The following is a 15,701-nucleotide window of genomic DNA, read 5'->3' on the forward strand; positions in this document are numbered from 1 at the left end:
AAAATTCCCACATTTTTAGGTAAAATTCCAATTTTTTGGGGTAAAATTCCCATATTTTTTGGTTAAATTCCCATTTTTTGAGTAGAATTCCCACATTTTGGGGTAAAATTCCCTTTTTTTGGGTAAAATTCTCTAATTTTTAGGTAAAATTCCCAAATTTTGGGGTAAAAATTCCCATTTTTGGTTAGAATTCCCACATTTTTGGATAAAATTCCATTTTTTGGGGTAAAACTCCCATTTTTTTGGTAAAATTCCCACATTTTTGGTTAAATTCCCATTTTTTGGGTAAAATTCCCACATTTTTAGGGTAAAATTCCCATTTTTTGGGATAAAATTCCCATTTTTTGGGTAAAATTCCCACATTTTGGGGTAAAATTCCCATTTTTTGGGTAAAATTCCCATTTTTGGGTCATTTCAATCACAGACTCAGAGTTGGTGTTGAAAAGTTGATTTTTATTCCCGAAAATTTGCGGATTTTGGAGTTTTTTTTTCCCGAAATTCCGGAGAGGAAGAAATGAGGAATAAAAAATGGGAATTGAGGAGATCAGAGAAGTTCCTGGAGATCACTCGAAACCTCTGGAAAAAATGGGAAAATTGGGAAAATTAGGGGAAATTTGCGAAATTTGGGAGAAATCGGGAAAAATTAGGGGGAAATGGGAAAAAAATGGGGAAAATTAGGGGAAAAATTAGGGAAAAAATGAGGGAAAAATTGGGAAAATTAGTGAAAATTAGGGGAAAAATTAGGGGAAAAATTAGGGAAAAAATGAGGGGAAAATTGGGAAAATTGGGAAAAATTGGGGGAAAATTAGGGAAAAAATAATTGGGAAAAAATAATTGGGAAAAATTAGGGAAAATACAGAAAAATAGGGAAAAATGAGAGAAAAATGAGGGAAAAATTGGGGAAAATGAGGGAAAAATTAGAGAAAAACTGGGAAAAGTTAGGGAAAAATTGGGGGAAAATTTGGGAAAATGAGGGAAAAATTAGGGAAGATTAGGGGAAAATTAGGGAAAATTGGAAAAAATGGGGAAAATTGGGGAAAATTAGGGAAAATTGGAAAAAAAATAGGGAAAATTAAGGGAAAAATCAGGGGAAATTTGGGAAAATTTAGGGGAAAATTGGGAAAAGTTAGGGAAAAATTGGGGGAAAATTAGGGGAAAATTGGGAAAATTTGGGGAAAATTGGGAAAATTTGGGGAAAATGGGGAAAATTGGGAAAAATTAGGGAAAATTGGGAAAAAATAGGGAAAAATTGGAGAAAATTGGGGAAAATTGGGTAAAAATTAGGAAAAAATAGGGAAAAATTGGAGGGAAATTAGGGAAAAAAGAATTGGGAAAAAAGAATTGGGAAAAATGAGGGAAAATTGGGAAAAAATGGGGAAATTAGGGAAAAATTAGAGAAATATTTGGGGGAAGTTGGGGAAAAATGAGGGGAAAATTGGGGAAAATTAGGGAAAAATTGGGAAAAAATAATTGGGAAACATTGGGGGAAAATTAGGAAAAAATTAGGGAAAATTAGGGAAAAATGGGGAAAATTAGGGAGGAATTAGAGGAAAATTATAGAAAAATTGGAAAATTGGGAAAATTAGGAAAAATTGGGAAAAAATAATTGGGAAAAAATGGTAAAAATTAGGGGGAAATTGGGGAAAAATTGATTAGGGAAAAATTAGGGAAAATTTGGGGAAAATGAGGGAAAATTGGGATTAGAGAGGCAGGAAAAGAGCTGGAGACGCCTGGATTGCCAATCCCAGTTTGTCCCAGTTTGTCCCAGTTCATCCCAGTTCCTTCCACTCCCAGTTGATCCCAGTTGATCCCAATCCCAGTTTGTCCCAGTTCATCCCAGTTGGAATTACCTGACCAGCTGAGCCATTCCCCAGTTCATCCCAATCCCAGTTTGTCCCAGTTGATCCCAGTCCATCCCAGTTCCCATTCCCAGTCCAAACCAGTTCCCATTCCCAGTCCATCCCAATCCATTCCCAGTCCATCCCAGTACAAACCAGTATCTACCTGACAAGGTGGGTGATGTCCCAGTCCATCCCAGTCCCATCCCAGTTCAATCCCAGTCCATCCCAGTCAATCCCAGTTCATTCCAGTCCATCCCAGTCCATCCCAGTCCATCGCAGTCCATCCCAGTCCCATCCCAGTCCAAACCAGTCCATCCCAGTCCCTCCCAGTCCAAACCAGTTCCCCACCTGAGCAGGTGGATGATGTCCCAGTCCCTCCCAGTTCCCATTCCCATTCCCAGTCCATCCCAATCCCATCCCAGTCCAAACCATTACCTGACCAGGTGAGCAATGTCCCAGTCCCCATTCCCAATCCCATCCCAGTATAACCAGTTCATCCCAGTTCCCATTCCCAGTCCCTCCCAGTCCATCCCAGTATAACCAGTCTATCCCAGTCCCTCCCAGCCCCATTCCCAGTCCAAACCAGTCTAACCAGTACCTGACGAGGTTGGTGATGTCCCAGTTGCCCTGCAGGCTGGTTCGTCCCTCCCAGTTCCCATTCCCAGTCCATCCCAGACCCATTCCCAGTCCCTCCCAGTTCATCCCAGTCCCTCCCAGTTCATCCCAGTCCCTCCCAGTCCATCCCAGTCCATCCCAGTCCCATCCCAACCCCAGTCCAAACCAGTCCAAACCAGTAAGATTACCTGATGAGGTGAGCGGTGTCCCAGTCCCTCCCAGTTCATCCCAGTCCCTCCCAGTCCATCCCAGTTCCCCCCAGTCCATCCCAGTCCCATCCCAGTCCCATTCCCAGTCCCAATCCCAATCCCAGTCCAAACCAGTCCAAACCAGTACCTGACGAGGTGAGCGATGTCGCAGTCCATCCCATTCCCATTCCCAGTCCATCCCAATCCCAATCCCAATCCCAATCCCAGTCCAAACCAGTCCAAACCAGTACAAACCAGTGTAACCAGTAAGATTACCTGACAAGGTGAGCGATGTCCCATCCCATCCCATCCCAATCCCAATCCCATTCCCAATCCCAGTCCAAACCAGTCCAAACCAGTGTAACCAGTACCTGACGAGGTGAGCGATGTCCCATTCCCATTCCCAGTCCATCCCAATCCCATTCCCAGTATAACCAGTCCAAACCAGTATAAACCAGTGTAACCAGTAAGATTACCTGACGAGGTGAGCGATGTCCCAGTTGCTCAGCAGGCTGGTTGCTCCCTCCCAGTTCCCATTCCCAGTACAAACCAGTCCCTCCCAGTTCCCATTCCCAGTCCATCCCAGTCCCATTCCCAGTCCCTCCCAGTTCATCCCAGTCCCTCCCCAGTCCAAACCAGTCCCATCCCAGTCCCTCCCACTCCCTCCCAGTCCATCCCAATCCCAGTCCAAACCAGTCTAACCAGTCTAACCAGTACCTGACGAGGTGGGCTATATCCCAGCTGCTCTGCACACTGGTTGGTCCATCCCAATCCCATTCCCAGTCCATCCCAGTCCCATCCCCAGCTCCCATTCCCAGTCCAAACCAGTACAAACCAGTACACTCACCTGACGAGGTGAGCGATGTCCCAGTCCATCCCAGTCCATCCCAGTCCAATCCCAATCCCAATCCCAGTCCAAACCAGTGTAACCAGTAAGATTACCTGACAAGGTGAGCGATGTCCCATCCCATCCCATCCCAATCCCAATCCCAGTATAAACCAGTATAAACCAGTAAGATTACCTGACGAGGTGAGCGATGTCCCAGTTGCTGTGCACACTGGTTGGTTCCTGCAGCTCCACCCCCTGCTCCGTTACTATGGCAACCTCGTACTGTGGGGGCAAAAATATGGGAATTATTTGGGATTTGGGAAAAATGGGAATTTATTTGGGAAAATGGGAAAAAAAAGAGAATTTCGGGGGAATTCTCTCAGAAAATAATGGGAATTTTGGGGAAAAACTCAGGAATTCCATGGGAAAATAATGGAGATTTTGGGGGAATTGTGGAGAAAATTATGGAATTCTGGGGGAATTGTGGGGAAAATGACGGAATTCTGTGGGAATTTGGGAAAATGATGGAATTCTGGGGGAATTGTGGGGAAAATGATGGAATTCTGAGGGGATTCTGAGGGAATTCCAGGAAAAAATTGGGAATTCTGTGGGAAAACTATGGGAATTTGGGGGGAATTCCAGGAAAAATAATGAGAATTTTGGGGGAATATTCTGTGGGAATTCCACAAATCCAAACTGGGAATTCCATGGGAATTCTGGGGAAAACTTGGGAATTCTGGGGAAAACTATGGAATTCTGGGGGAATTGTGGGGAAAACGATGGAAATTTTGGGAGATTCTGGGAAAAACTTGGGAATTCTGTGGGAATTCTAGGAAAAACAACAGGAATTCTGTGGGAATTGGGGGAAAAAATGGGAATTTTTTTGGGAATTCTAGGGAAAACCATGGAATTCTGTGGGAATTGCGGGAAAACTTGGGAATCCTCAAACATCTCTGCAGCAATTCCATGGATTTTGGGATAATTTAGGATATTCTGGGGTGAATTTTGGGCTATTTTAGGATATTTTGAGATATTTTGGGTTGGATTTTGGGCTGAATTCCTGGGATTTTGGGATGGATTTTGGGATGAATTTGAGGATAGATTTGGGATGGATTTGGGTTGGATTTCGGTGTGAATTCCCAGGATTTTGGGATCGATTTGGGATTTGGGATTTTGGGATGAATTCCCATGGATTTCAGGATGGATTTTGGGATTTTTTTGGGATAAATTCCTGGAATTTCGGGATAAATTTGGGATATTTTGGACACAAACCCTGTTAAAAGCTCGAGCATCCCTGTAGTAGAGAATCCTCAGACATCTCTGCAGCAATTCCATGGATTTTGGTGTGAATTCCATGGATTTTGGGCTATTTTGGGTCGGATTTCGGTCTGAATTCCCAGAATTTGGAATTTTTTGGGATGAATTCCCAGAATTTTGGGATATTTGGGACACAAACCCTGTTAAAAGCTCGAGCATCTCTGTAGTAGAGAATCCTCAGACATCTCTGCAGCAATTCCAGGGATTTTGGGAGATTTTTGGCTCAATTTTGGGCTATTTTGGTGTATTTTGGGTTGGATTTCAGTGTGAATTCCCAGGATTTCGATCTGAATTCCCAGAATTTGGGATTTTTTGGGATAATTTTGGGATTTTTGGGACACAAACCCTGTTAAAAGCTCGAGCATCTCTGCAGTAGAGAATCCTCAGACATCTCTGCAGCAATTCCAGGGATTTTGGGAGATTTTGGGATGAATTTTGGGGTGAATTCCCAGCATTTTGGGATGGATTTGGGAATGGATTTTAGGATGGATTTTGGGCTGAATTCCCAGGAATTTTGGGATGGATTTTGGGATGGATTTTAGGATGGATTTAGGATGGATTCTGGGTTGGATTTCAGAGTGAATTCCCAGGATTTTGGGATCGATTTGGGATTTGGGATTTCGGGATGAATTCCCATGGATTTCAGGATGGATTTGGGGATTTTTTTGGGATAAATTCCTGGAATTTTGGGATAATTTTGGGATTTTTTGGGACACAAACCCTGTTAAAAGCTCGAGCATCCCTGTAGTAGAGAATCCTCAGACATCTCTGCAGCAATTCCAGGGATTTTGGGACAATTTTTGCTCAATTTTGGGCTATTTTAGGCTGAATTTTGGGCTGAATTCCCAGGATTTCAATGTGAATTCCCAAAATTTGGGATAATTTTGGGATATTTTGGGACACAAACCCTGTTAAAGGCTCGAGCATCCCCGTAGTAGAGAATCCTCAGACATCTCTCCAGCAATTCCAGGGATTTGGGGAGATTTTGGGATGAATTTTGGGGTGAATTCCCAGCATTTTGGGATGGATTTGGGAATGGATTTTAGGATGGATTTTGGGCTGAATTCCCATAGATTTTAGGATGAATTCCCAGGAATTTTGGGATGGATTTTGGGATGGATTTGAGGATGGATTTAGGATGGATTTTGGGTTGGATTTCGGTGTGAATTCCCAGGATTTTGGGATCGATTTGGGATTTCGGGATGAATTCCCATGGATTTCAGGATGGATTTTGGGATTTTTTGGGATAATTTTGGGATTTTTTGGACACAAACCCTGTTAAAGGCTCGAGCATCCCTGTAGTAGAGAATCCTCAGACATCTCTGCAGCAATTCCAGGGATTTTGGTGTGAATTCCATGGATTTTGGGCTATTTCGGGTCGGATTTCAGTGTGAATTCCCAGAATTTGGAATTTTTTGGGATAAATTCCTGGAATTTTGGGATTTTTTGGGACACAAACCCTGTTAAAAGCTCGAGCATCTCTGTAGTAGAGAATCCTCAGACATCTCTGCAGCAATTCCAGGGATTTTGGGTTATTTTGGTATATTTTGGTGTATTTTGGATTGGATTTCGGTGTGAATTCCCAGAATTTTGGATTTTTTGGGATAAATTTGGGATTTTTTGGGACACAAACCCTGTTAAAAGCTCGAGCATCCCTGTAGCAGAGAATCCTCAGACATCTCTGCAGCAATTCCAGGGATTTGGGGATAATTTTTGCTCAATTTTGGGCTATTTTGGGATGGATTTTGGGCGGAATTCCCATGGATTTTGGGATCGATTTGGAAATGGATTTTGGGTTGAATTCCCAGGAATTTTGGGATGGATTTTAGGATGAATTTGGGGATAGATTTGGGATGGATTTGGGATTAATTTTAGGCTGAATTCCTGGAATTTTGGCATATTTTAGTGGTTTTTTGGCTATTTTAGGCTGAATTTTGGGCTGAATTCCCAGAATTTGGGATAATTTTGGGATAATTTTGGGATTTTTTGGGACACAAACCCTGTTAAAAGCTCGAGCATCTCTGTAGCAGAGAATCCTCAGACATCTCTGCAGCAATTCCAGGGATTTTGGTGTGAATTTTTGCTCAATTTTGGGATATTTTGGGATATTTTGGATTGGATTTCGATCTGAATTCCCAGAATTTGGGATAATTTTGGGATAATTTTGGGATATTTTGGACACAAACCCTGTTAAAAGCTCGAGCATCTCTGTAGTAGAGAATCCTCAGACATCTCTCCAGCAATTCCAGGGATTTTGGGACAATTTTTGCTCAATTTTGGGCTATTTTAGGCTGAATTTTGAGCTAAATCCCCAGAATTTCGCTGTGAATTCCCAGAATTTGGGATTTTTTGGGATAATTTTGGGATAATTTGGGACACAAACCCTGTTAAAGGCTCGAGCATCCCTGTAGTAGAGAATCCTCAGACATCTCTGCAGCAATTCCAGGGATTTGGGGATAATTTAGGATATTCTGGGCTGAATTTTGGGCTATTTTAGGATATTTTGGGCTATTTTGGGATGGATTTTGGGATTTTTTGGGATAAATTCGGGATTTTTTGGGACACAAACCCTGTTAAAAGCTCGAGCATCCCTGTAGTAGAGAATCCTCAGACATCTCTGCAGCAATTCCAGGGATTTGGGTATGAATTTTGGAATAATTTGGGCTATTTTTGGATAGATTTCAGGATAAATTCCCAGAATTTGGGATTTTTTGGGATAAATTTGGGATTTTTGGGACACAAACCCTGTTAAAAGCTCGAGCATCCCTGTAGTAGAGAATCCTCAGACATCTCTGCAGCAATTCCACGAATTTTGGGATATTTTAGTGGTTTTTTGGCTATTTTAGGCTGAATTTTGGGCTAAATTCCCAGAATTTTGCTGTGAATTCCCAGAATTTGGGATAATTTGGGATAATTTTGGGATTTTTTGGACACAAACCCTGTTAAAAGCTCGAGCATCTCTGTAGTAGAGAATCCTCAGACATCTCTGCAGCAATTCCAGGGATTTTGGGATAATTTCTGCTCAATTTTGGGCTATTTTAGGCTGAATTTTGGGCTAAATTCCCAGAATTTTGCTGTGAATTCCCAGGATTTGGGATTTTTTGGGATAAATTTGGGATATTTTGGGACACAAACCCTGTTAAAGGCTCGAGCATCCCTGTAGTAGAGAATCCTCAGACATCTCTGCAGCAATTCCAGGGATTTGGGGATGAATTTCGGAATAATTTGGGCTATTTTTGGATAGATTTCAGGATAAATTCCCAGGATTTTGGATTTTTTGGGATAATTTTGGGATTTTTGGGACACAAACCCTGTTAAAAGCTCGAGCATCCCTGCAGTAGAGAATCCTCAGACATCTCTGCAGCAATTCCAGGGATTTTGGGATAATTTAGGATATTCTGGGCTGAATTTTGGGCTATTTTAGGATATTTTGGGCTATTTTGGGATGGATTTTGGGATTTTTTTGGTATAAATTCCCAAAATTTTGGGACACAAACCCTGTTAAAAGCTCGAGCATCCCTGTAGTAGAGAATCCTCAGACATCTCTGCAGCAATTCCAGGGATTTTGGGATAATTTCTGCTCAATTTTGGGATATTTTGGGCTATTTTAGTTTGGATTTCAATCTGAATTCCCATGGATTTTGGGATGGATTTGGGAATGGATTTTAGGATGGATTTGGAGATTGATTTGGGTTGGATTTTAGGATGGATTTTGGGCTGAATTCCCATGGATTTGGGTTGGATTTTAGGCTGAATTTCCAGGATTTTCAGATGGATGTGGAAATGGATTTTAGGATGAATTCCCATGGATTTTGAGTTGAATTCCCAGGATTTTGGGATAGATTTGGGATGGATTTTAAGATGAATTCCCAGGATTTTGGGATGGATTTGGGAATCGATTTTAGGCTGAATTCCCAGGATTTTGGGCTATTTTGGGTTGGATTTCAATGTGAATTCCCAGAATTTCGGTGTGAATTCCCAAAATTTGGGATAAAATTCCCAAAATTTTGGACACAAACCCTGTTAAAAGCTCGAGCATCTCTGTAGTAGAGAATCCTCAGACATCTCTGCAGCAATTCCATGGATTTTGGTGTGAATTTTGGTGTGAATTCCCATGGATTTTGGGCTGAATTCCCAGAATTTTGGATTTTTTGGGATAAATTTGGGATATTTTGGGACACAAACCCTGTTAAAAGCTCGAGCATCCCTGTAGTAGAGAATCCTCAGACATCTCTGCAGCAATTCCAGGGATTTTGGGGCAATTTTTGCTATTTTGGTTTGGATTTCAGTGTGAATTCCCAGAATTTCGGTGTGAATTCCCAAAATTTGGGATAAATTCCCAGAATTTTGGGATTTTTTGGGACACAAACCCTGTTAAAAGCTCGAGCATCTCTGTAGTAGAGAATCCTCAGACATCTCTGCAGCAATTCCATGGATTTGGGGATGAATTTTGCTATTTTGGTTTGGATTTCAGTGTGAATTCCCAGAATTTGGAATTTTTTGGGATAAATTCCCAGAATTTTGGGATATTTTGGGACACAAACCCTGTTAAAGGCTCGAGCATCCCTGTAGTAGAGAATCCTCAGACATCTCTGCAGCAATTCCAGGGATTTTGGGATAATTTAGGATATTCTGGGCTGAATTTTGGGCTATTTTAGGATATTTTGGGCTATTTTGGGATGGATTTTGGGATTTTTTGGGATAAATTTGGGATTTTTGGTCACAAACCCTGTTAAAAGCTCGAGCATCCCTGTAGTAGAGAATCCTCAGACATCTCTGCAGCAATTCCTCGAATTTTGGGATATTTTAGTGGTTTTTTGGCTATTTTAGGCTGAATTTTGGGCTAAATTCCCAGAATTTTGGACTGAATTCCCAGAATTTGGGATTTTTTGGGATAATTTTGGGATAATTTGGGACACAAACCCTGTTAAAAGCTCGAGCATCCCTGTAGTAGAGAATCCTCAGACATCTCTGCAGCAATTCCAGGGATTTTGGGTTATTTTGGTATATTTTGGGATATTTTGGGCTGGATTTCGGTGTGAATTCCCAAAATTTGGGATTTTTTGGGATAATTTTGGGATAAATTCCTGGAATTTTGGGATTTTTTGGGACACAAACCCTGTTAAAAGCTCGAGCATCCCTGTAGTAGAGAATCCTCAGACATCTCTCCAGCAGCTCTGCAGCTTCTTCCCTCGTTGGGATTTTCTCTCCATCCAGAGCTGCTCTCAGCACAGGCTGGAAAATGGGAATTTATTAATTCATTTGGGGCATTAATTGGGGTTAATTAATTAAAAGGATTAAGGAATTTGGTTGGTGGGAAATTGGGATGTTTAATGGGAAATAATGGGGAAAATTTGAATTATTTAATGGGAAATAATGGGAAAATTTGAATAATTTTATGAGAAATAATGGAGAAAATTGAATTATTTAATGGGAAATAATGGGAAAATTTGAATTATTTAATGAGAAATAATGGGGAGAAAATTGAATTATTTAATGGGAAATAATGGGAAAAATTGAATTATTTAATGGGAAATAATGGAGAAAATTTGAATTATTTAATGAGAAATAATGGGGAGAAAATGGAATTATTTAATGAGAAATAATGGGGGAAAATTGAATTATTTAATGGGAAATAATGGAGAAAATTTGAATTATTTAATGAGAAATAATGGGGAGAAAATTGAATTGTTTAATGAGAAATGATGGGGAGAAAATTGAATTGTTTAATGAGAAATGATGGGAAAAATTGAATTATTTAATGGGAAATAATGGGGAAAAATTGAATTATTTAATGAAAAATAATGGGGAAAAATTGAATTATTTAATGGGAAATAATGGAGAAAAAATGGATTTGTTTAATGAGAAATAATGGAGAAAAAATGGATTTATTTAATGAGAAATAATGAGGAAAAATTAATAAATATTATTATAATTGGAGTTATAGTAGTTATAATAATTATTATAATAATAATGTAATAGTATAATGTCATTCATAAAATAAAAATAAAATAATAGAATAAAATAAATATAATAACAATAACAATAAAATAATATAATAGCACTAATGAGAACAAAAAGTAATAATGAAATTAAATAATAATAAAATTAAATAATAAATAATAATAATAAAATAATATTAAAATAATTAAAATAATATATTAACAGTTGTTAATATTACTAAATAAATATCATCTAATAAACAATAATACAGCAACACTAAGGAGAATAAAAAATATTAAGTAAAAAAAAATTCAAAATAAAATTTAAATAGTAGTCATTTTTAATATTATTATCTATTAAATATCATAAGGAATAAAAAATAAATACTAATAAAATGAAATAATAAAAAACACTCATAAAATAAAATAAAAATTAAACAAAAATTAAATAATTAAAATTAGGCTAACCCAATCAAATCCAATTAAAACGGAATAAAATCCAATTAATTCAGTGTAATTAAACTAATTATTTAACTCCTCACCTGAGCCAGGTAAGCTAACCCAATCAAATCCAATTAAAGCTGAATAAAATCCAATTAATTAAGTGTAATTAAACTAATTAAATTAATTACCTGAGCCAGATAAGCTAACCAAATCAAACCCAATTAAAGCTGAATAAAATGGAATTAACTAAACATAATTAAATTAATTAAATTAATTACCTGAGCCAGGTAAGCTAACACAATCAAATCCAATTAATTCAGTGTAATTAATTAAATTAAATTAATTAAATTAATTAAATTAATTACCTGAGCCAGGTAAGCTAACCCAATCAAACCCAATTAAAGCCAAATAAAATCCAATTAATTCAGTGTAATTAAATTAATTAAACTAATTAAATTAATTAAATTAATTAAATTAATTAACTCCTCACCTGAGCCAGGTAAGCTAACCCAATCAAACCCAATTAAAGCCAAATAAAATGGAATTAATTAAACATAATTAAATTAATTAAATTAATTCCCTGAGCCAGGTAAGCTAATCCAATCAAATCCAATTAAAGCCAAATCAAATCCAAATAATTAATTGCAATTCAACTAATTAACATCTCACCTGAGCCAGGTGAGCTAACCCAATCAAATCCAATTAATTCAGTGTAATTAAATTAAATTAAATTAATTAAATGAATTACCTGAGCCAGGTAAGTTAACCCAATCAAACCCAATTAAAGCTGAATAACATCCAATTAATTCAGTGTAATTAAACTAATTAAACTAATTAAATTAATTACATTAATTAACTCCTCACCTGAGCCAGGTAAGCTAACCCAATCTAATCCAATTAATTCAGTGTAATTAATTAAATTAAATTAATTAAATTAATTACCTGAGCCAGGTAAGCTAACTCAATAAAACCCAATTAAAGCCAAACAAAATCCAATTAATTCAGTGTAATTAAACTAATTAAATTAATTAAATTAATTAAATTAATTAACTTCTCACCTGAGCCAGGTAAGCTAACCCAATCAAACCCAATTAAAGCTGAATAAAATCCAATTAATTAACTGTAATTAAACTAATTAACTCCTCACCTGAGCCAGGTAAGCTAACACAATAAAATCCAATTAATTCAGTGTAATTAAACTAATTAAACTAATTAAATTAATTAAATTAATTAACTTAATTAACTTCTCACCTGAGCCAAGTAAGCTAACCCAATCAAACCCAATTAAAACCAAATAAAATCCAATTAATTCCGTGTAATTAAATTAATTAAATTAATTAAATTAATTAAACTAATTACCTGAGCCAGATAAGCCCCAAATCCAGTGGCCAACGATGGAGCTTCATAGGCAACTCCCAGCATGTCCACATAGCCCAGGAAACTGGGGAAAAATGGGAATTATCCATGGGAAATAATGGGAATTATCCATGGGAAATAATGGGAATTAGCCATGGGAAATAATGGGAATTAGCCATGGGAAAATGGAATTATTATTGATGGGAAAATGGGAATTATTGATGGGAAATAATGGGAATTATTGATGGGAAATAATGCGAATTTCCTTGGGAAAAAATGGGAATTTCCTTGGGAATAAATGGGAATTACAGCTGGGAAAATGGGAATTATTGATGGGAAATGGGAATTATTATTGATGGAAAAATGGGAATTATTGGTGGGAAAATGGGAATTAGTGATGGGAAATGGGAATTATTATTGATGGAAAAATGGGAATTATTGGTGGGAAAATGGGAATTAGTGATGGGAAATAATGGGAATTGTTGATGGAAAAATGGGAATTGTTGATGGGAAAATGGAATTATTATGGATGGAAAATGGGAATTATTGATGGGAAATAATGGGAATTATTATCGATGGAAAATGGGAATTATTATTGATGGAAAATGGGAATTATTATTGATGGAAAATAATGGGAATTATTATTGATTGAAAATGGGAATTATTGGTGGGAAAATGGGAATTATTATTGATGGGAAATAATGGGAATTAGTGATGAGAAATAATGGGAAATAATGGGAATTAGTGATGGGAAAATGGGAATTGTTGATGGGAAATAATGGGAATTATTATTGATTGAAAATGGGAATTATTGATGGGAAATAGTGGGAATTTCCTTGGGAAAAAATAGGAATTTCCCTGGAAAAATGGGAATTACAGAAAATGGGAATTACGGCTGCAAAATGGGAATTTCCTTGGGAAAAGAGTGGGAAAATGGGAATTATAGCTGGGAAATAATGGGAATTATAGCTGGAAAATGGGAATTTCCTTGGGAAAAGAGTAGGAATTGCCCTGGAAAAATGGGAATTACAGCTGGGAAATAATGGGAATTACAGCTGGGAAAAAAATGGGAATTATTGATGGAAAAATGGGAATTAAAGCTGGGAAAGAAAACAGGAATTTCCCTGGAAAAATGGGAATTACAGCTGGGAAAAGGGGGGGAATTGGCTGGGAAAAATGGGAATTATTGCTGGGAAAAAATGGGAATTTCCTTGGGAAAAGAGTGGGAATTTCCCTGGAAAAATGGGAATTACAGAAAATGGGAATTTCCTTGGCAAAATGGGAATTATTGATGGGAAATAATGGGAATTGTTGATGGAAAAATGGGAATTATTGATGGGAAATGGGAATTGTTGATGGGAAATAATGGGAATTATTGATTGGAAATAATGGGAATTGTTGATGGGAAATAATGGGAATTATTGATGGGAAATAATGGGAATTATTGATGGGAAATAATGGGAATTGTTGATGGGAAATAATGGGAATTACTGATGAGAAATAATGGGAATTACAGCTGAGAAATAATGGGAATTATTGATGGGAAAAATGGGAAGTATTGATAGAAAAATGGGAATTGTTGATGGGAAATAATGGGAATTACAGCTGGGAAATAATGGGAATTAGTGATGGGAAAATGGGAATTATTGATGGAAAAATGGGAATTAGTAATGGGAAATAATGGGAATTGATGGGAAATAATAGGAATTATTGATGGGAAAATAGGAATTATTGATGGGAAATAATGGGAATTACAGCTGAGAAATAATGGGAATTATTGATGGAAAAATGGGAATTGTTGATGGAAAATAATGGGAATTATTATTAATGGAAAAATGGGAATTATTGATGGGAAATAATGGGAATTGTTGATGGGACAATGGGAATTGTTGATGGGAAATAATGGGAATTGTTATTGATGGAAAATGGGAATTATTATTGATGGGAAATAATGGAAATTAGTGATGGAAAAATGGGAATTGTTGATGGGAAATAATGGGAATTATTGATGAAAAAATGGAATTATTATTGATGGAAAATGGGAATTATTATTGATGGAAAATGGGAATTATTGATGGGAAATAATGGGAATTGTTGATGGGAAATAATGGGAATTACTGATGAGAAATAATGGGAATTACAGCTGAGAAATAATGGGAATTATTGATGGGAAAAATGGGAAGTATTGATAGAAAAATGGGAATTGTTGATGGGAAATAATGGGAATTACAGCTGGGAAATAATGGGAATTAGTGATGGGAAAATGGGAATTATTGATGGAAAAATGGGAATTAGTAATGGGAAATAATGGGAATTGATGGGAAATAATAGGAATTATTGATGGGAAAATAGGAATTATTGATGGGAAATAATGGGAATTACAGCTGAGAAATAATGGGAATTATTGATGGAAAAATGGGAATTGTTGATGGAAAATAATGGGAATTATTATTAATGGAAAAATGGGAATTATTGATGGGAAATAATGGGAATTGTTGATGGGAAATAATGGGAATTGTTATTGATGGAAAATGGGAATTATTATTGATGGGAAATAATGGAAATTAGTGATGGAAAAATGGGAATTGTTGATGGGAAATAATGGGAATTATTGATGAAAAAATGGAATTATTATTGATGGAAAATGGGAATTATTATTGATGGAAAATGGGAATTATTGATGGGAAATAATGGGAATTTCCTTGGGAAAAAGCAGGAATTTCCCTGGGAAAATGGGAATTTCCTTGGGAAAAGAGTAGGAATTTCCTTGGGAAAAAATGGGAATTACAGCTGGGAAAATGGGAATTATTGATGGGAAATGGGAATTATTATTAATGGGAAAGCGTGGGAATTACAGCTGGGAAATAATGGGAATTACAGCTGGGAAAATGGAATTATTGATGGAAAAATGGAAATTATTATTGATGGGAAAATGGGAATTGTTATTAATGGAAAAATGGGAATTATTGATGGGAAATAATGGGAATTGTTGATGGGAAATAATGGGAATTATTGATGGGAAAATGGGAATTGTTGATGGGAAAATGGGAATTAGTGATGGAAAAATGGAATTATTGATGGAAAAGGTGGGAATTGGCTGGGAAAAAACAGGAATTTCCCTGGAAAAATGGGAATTACAGCTGGGAAATGGGAATTGCAGGGAAAAGAG

General features: G+C 37.1%; 1 protein-coding gene across 1 annotated transcript in view; it reads right to left on the reverse strand.

Moving 5' to 3' along the window:
* Positions 1 to 432: 432 nt before the first annotated feature.
* LOC146427371 (proteasome subunit beta type-4-like) overlaps positions 433 to 15,701 on the reverse strand; it is a 31,712-nt gene continuing 16,443 nt past the window's right edge. The window contains exons 4-7 of the mRNA XM_085082652.1: positions 12,536 to 12,617; positions 9,909 to 10,025; positions 3,667 to 3,755; positions 433 to 576 (exon numbers count right to left, since the gene is read on the reverse strand). Of these exons, the coding sequence (XP_084938778.1) occupies positions 564 to 576; positions 3,667 to 3,755; positions 9,909 to 10,025; positions 12,536 to 12,617 (301 nt within the window). The 3' untranslated portion in view covers positions 433 to 563. The remainder of the gene's footprint in view (positions 577 to 3,666; positions 3,756 to 9,908; positions 10,026 to 12,535; positions 12,618 to 15,701) is intronic.

The sequence above is a fragment of the Lichenostomus cassidix genome, chromosome 25 (genome assembly GCF_008360975.1).
Source record: "Lichenostomus cassidix isolate B80296 chromosome 25, HeHo_3.0, whole genome shotgun sequence".
Classification (NCBI taxonomy): Eukaryota; Metazoa; Chordata; class Aves; order Passeriformes; family Meliphagidae; genus Lichenostomus; species Lichenostomus cassidix.